The sequence below is a fragment of the Arachis ipaensis genome, chromosome B08 (genome assembly GCF_000816755.2).
Source record: "Arachis ipaensis cultivar K30076 chromosome B08, Araip1.1, whole genome shotgun sequence".
Taxonomy (NCBI): Eukaryota; Viridiplantae; Streptophyta; class Magnoliopsida; order Fabales; family Fabaceae; genus Arachis; species Arachis ipaensis.
Window position 1 is genome coordinate 3,902,036 of NC_029792.2, and position 4,492 is coordinate 3,906,527.

The 4,492-nt window shown below is 38.0% G+C and overlaps 1 protein-coding gene across 1 annotated transcript in view; it reads right to left on the reverse strand.

Annotated features, from left to right (window-relative positions):
- Positions 842–4,492, reverse strand: part of LOC107612995 — a 4,464-nt gene continuing 813 nt past the window's right edge. Inside the window, exon 2 of the mRNA XM_016314809.2 lies at positions 842–2,962. Within this exon, the coding sequence (XP_016170295.1) occupies positions 1,058–2,962 (1,905 nt within the window). The 3' untranslated portion in view covers positions 842–1,057. The remainder of the gene's footprint in view (positions 2,963–4,492) is intronic.

The following is a 4,492-nucleotide window of genomic DNA, read 5'->3' on the forward strand; positions in this document are numbered from 1 at the left end:
GCCTACATATTCATAAGTTCAATAAGTCTAAGACTAATTCGTCCTAGATCAAAAATGTGATGATAGGAGAAAATTATATTTTGTAACGGATTTGATGTGTGTTGTGTATACACCTAAGTTACTAAAAATATCAGCTATCAACTGAACCTCTCTTATTGGGCCTGAGGCTTACTTATTTGTCTTATGTGGGCCTAAGAACCTTCTAGTTTGTCAGATATGGGCCTACATATGAATTTGAGCTTCGTGAGTCGTTAAAATTTAAATCACGTTGTAAGTTAAAATAAATAAATAATTAACTTAAATTGGTGTAATGATATGCTCCTTAATCTACTTAAACAAGTGTCTATACGCAATAAATTAATTATTGGTTTGTCCAACTGAAAATACTATGAGAAAAAAATAAAAATAATAAAATAAATTGCCCAACCAAAACAATGAACAAATTTCCGGTAAATTACATGCATGATAGTGTGATATTTCTAATTCATGAAGTATGAAGGAGAAACGAGGATCAAGTGACTATGATTTTACTAGTGAGACATGCTAAGCAAAAGATATTAAGATACAAGTAATACTATATCCCAGTAAATATTATTATTTTTGGCCAATATTTAGTCAATAATAATTTGTACATATATTTATAAATGTTTACACACATAAATTAATATAATTTGCATCTATAATTTTTAAAATTTACATATATAAAGTAGTAAAATAATAATTTAATATTTGTGCTGACCAAATAATAACTAAATATACTAAAAATTATTGACCCTAAGAGTTTTTCTTAAAATAAACCTACTAAAAAAACTGAGTCTATGTAAAAAGCAACACCAAGAAATATGAAAAGAATGAGGAGTGTGTATTGTATGATATATGTAATTCGTTGAAGAAATGTTACATTTCTATACCCTCTTCTCCAATTAATTCACAATTAACTGAAAAGAAAATTATATACATCACTAGTCAGAATGACATAGTGATATCATCTCTTCTCCGTGCATTTACACCGGAAAAACATGGTGAAAACAGAATACTAAAGGTCTCCAAATAGCTATCACTTTCCTCTCTGCCTCCCGTTGTAAGACTTAGCAGGCCTAAGGGTGCGTCCTGCGGATAGTGGAGCCCCAAAAACCATGGTTTGGGAACGGCTAACCATGTCCACCATTGAAGGAGTTTGATATGCTTGCACAAGGCTGGTACTATCTGTGGAATCACCTCGTGCGGTGGCCCTTTGCCACGAATGCGAGCTCAATCCAGACAGCACATAGGCCCTCCCAGATTCCTCGTACACCCGCCTGTTTGCCATCCTTTCCTGCATCTCCTTTAACTCAGCCAGAAGTGCAACACATAACCGATCACCAGCTCGTGATGAAACAGTTTCTGACAATGCCTTAAGGCAGTTCTCAAGTACCGAAACAGCCCCAGCCAAGTCACTGCGTTCAGCTTTAACTCTAGCCTCCGCCATTGCCTCTGCAGCGTACAGCCTGTTTCGCTGCCGGTCTACTTCTACTGAAACATCCAATTCTCTTGCTACATCAGGTCTCTGAATCTTTACTTGAGTTGGTTCTAAATTCACCATTTCTTTTGTGATAGGCTCTCTATAGGAGCCTCTAACTAGCAACAATGACATGTCACCGCCATAAGTTTCAGCCGGAACATTGAGTGTGACTAAAAAGTTTCTTTCCTCTTCAGCATACAAGTCTCCTACCTGGATAGAAGCCATTCTTGCATTGTCCATCAGGCTAGTTTGGTAACTTCCTGCTTTTACCGAACTAAGCTGCAGGCGAGGGTTAACACACGCAACTTCGACCTGTAATTCCTGCGCCACCACGCTCAAGAGCCCCCCAATACACTGTGCAAATGCATCCTGAATGACATCCTCGGCTTCAATAAAAGAAAATGTTCCGCCAGACATCTCAGAGATTGAGTGCATTGAAGTAGCATCATGGTCAATGCCAAAGCCGAATGCATGAACCGGTATGTGCAAACCAGTATCGTTGTTGCGTTGAAAGGTGTCGGGGACAAGTGACCGGTAGTTGGCTCCGAGACGGGGCCTGCTATTGCCTGTGTAGGTATCCTGCCCATCAGAGAGCAATATCATGCCACCAACCGGATTCTTCCACCTACGGTCAACAAAAACCTTCGCACCTTTCTTTAAACCTTCAGCAATGTTTGTCCCACCATTTGGAACCAGAGAATTGACAGCCTGCAATGCCTGCTGCCGTCCGGCATCAGTCATCCTCTGAAGAGGAAAGACACGGCGGGCTGAAGAGGAGAAGGCAACAACCGAAAGCCGGTCCGAAGAACTCAGGTTCTGTATGACAAAACTCATAGCTCGCTTTAGCAATGCAAGCTTGGTACCTGCCATGCTACCACTCACATCAAGAACGGTGACAAGGTCAATTGGAGCACGAGAATTCTCAACTGAAGGTGCTCCACTTTGGTTTCTCCCTGAATGAGAAGGAGCCTTGAGATTAATCAACACAGCAAAGTTATGATGAAAGGCCGACTTTGAAACAGCTGAAACTTCAGGATATGTTCTGATTTCCATTGTGTTTGTCATGAGATCAGAACCATTTCCATCCTGGGGAGTTGATGTCTGTTGATCCAATGCTTCATCATCATTAAAAATGGTTGGTTCAGGAATGTGGCTAAGCAATGAACTCTGGCGCCCCACACTAACTTGTGTGGAGGGAAACCTCCGAAGGTAAGTAGTTGTCCAAGCATCATCTCGAGGTAAACTTACTCGGTTCAGTCGAGGAACATTGCGGGAGACATTGGAAGAAGGGCTTTGGAAAGGAACCTCCTTCCAGTTTGCCCTGCAGATAGGGCAAATTTGGTTTCCATGCTTAACATTGGATGTGATGCAGTGGAAATGGAAAGTGTGAGTACATTCTGCGGTAAAAATGGCATGCCCCTGTCCTGGCTTCATTGACTTCAGGCATATTGCACATGTTTCCTGAGTACAATGTTGATAAAAATGTAAAGAAAAGCTCAAGGACATTTTAAAGCTAGTAATATAAATGGTTAGCAGATTAAGATGCAGAGGCAGGTAGTTAAAACAAAAAACAAAAAACAAAACTAAAGTATACAAGATATAGAACACAATGCTGCAATTTAGTACAGGTTCTTGTAGAAATCAAGAACCATTGTTTAACAAATTTTATATCCACAACCAAGATTGAGCAAAAGGAAAAGAGTCATGACTATGTCATCTAGAACAATTACTATTACTTAGGAATGTGAAACTCTAACCCGGTTTGACTATGGCTTAACAAAATCTGCCAAATTGATGCCATTGAAACACTATTCAAAATGTGGTTGAGAGGTAGCCAACCGCTAGCAAAATTTGGTCACTAGCTCAAATCAAACTTCAGGTAGCAACAATGTTTATGGAATGGAGTTTTTAACAATAGTTTTATTATTTTTTTTATTATAGTTATAATTAACTCGTACTAATTAGGGGGGAGAAAAAAGTGGTTACACGTGCTTTCATGAATACATGGATCCAACTCCAACCAACAACAATAATTTATGGTTTAGTGAAGATTTTAAAAAAACTAAAAAGAAAAAATGAAAACCAATAAAGTATTCAATGTTATAGATAAATGCAAAATTTGCAAAGGTCACTAATACATTATTTTGTCTAACAATGCCCCCTTCTGTCCCAATGCAGGTCCACTACTATTATCAGTGCATAAAAAGATGAAATAGAATGCTACCCATCTTTACCAGAGATACATATATGTTTACTATTTAGGTGGCTAATTACCTAAAGTTGAGAATTCCAAGGCAAATCTACAACTTAGCATAAAGTTTAAAATAAAGGTCAACGTTAGGTGGTCAAACATAGTTAGGACTTAGGACGCCAAAGGAAAAATTTGAACAATATGCAAATGACTTTCACAAAAGTAAAAGGCAAATTGCAACACTAATATTGGACCTGTCGACAAATTAATTAACAATTAAAGACATATAATAAAAAAATGACATCAAAAGAAGGAATAGATCAAAGGCGAATCATTCATTCATTGCTCCAGCAGGACTATGATTTCTTTGTCTTTTTTTAATAATAACAACAATAATAATAATTCTTATCCTGCAAAAACCTCAACTTTTTCTTTGTTTACAGCTGGGATTTTCACAATCAACGGCTAAGGTGCCTTTGACTCTTCTGTGGGGGTTTCCACCATAGCAATAGCTTTAGCTTAGGCCCTAGGCAATTGAGAGTTGAACAGTACACGCAGCAATGGACGAAAACAGAAGCAACTAAAAGTCCTCATCAAATGCAACACAACAGTGGAGATCAAAGCAACTCATAAACAAATAAACACCCAAAATAATACACCGTCTTCACCACAAATATTCATATATTCATATACATCACTCTCAAATATAGCAACCACAATGATACCACAATTGAAAGGCAAAAACGAAACTTTTACCAGTGATTAGAAACTGCCATTGATGTCTATACAGTATACACTAT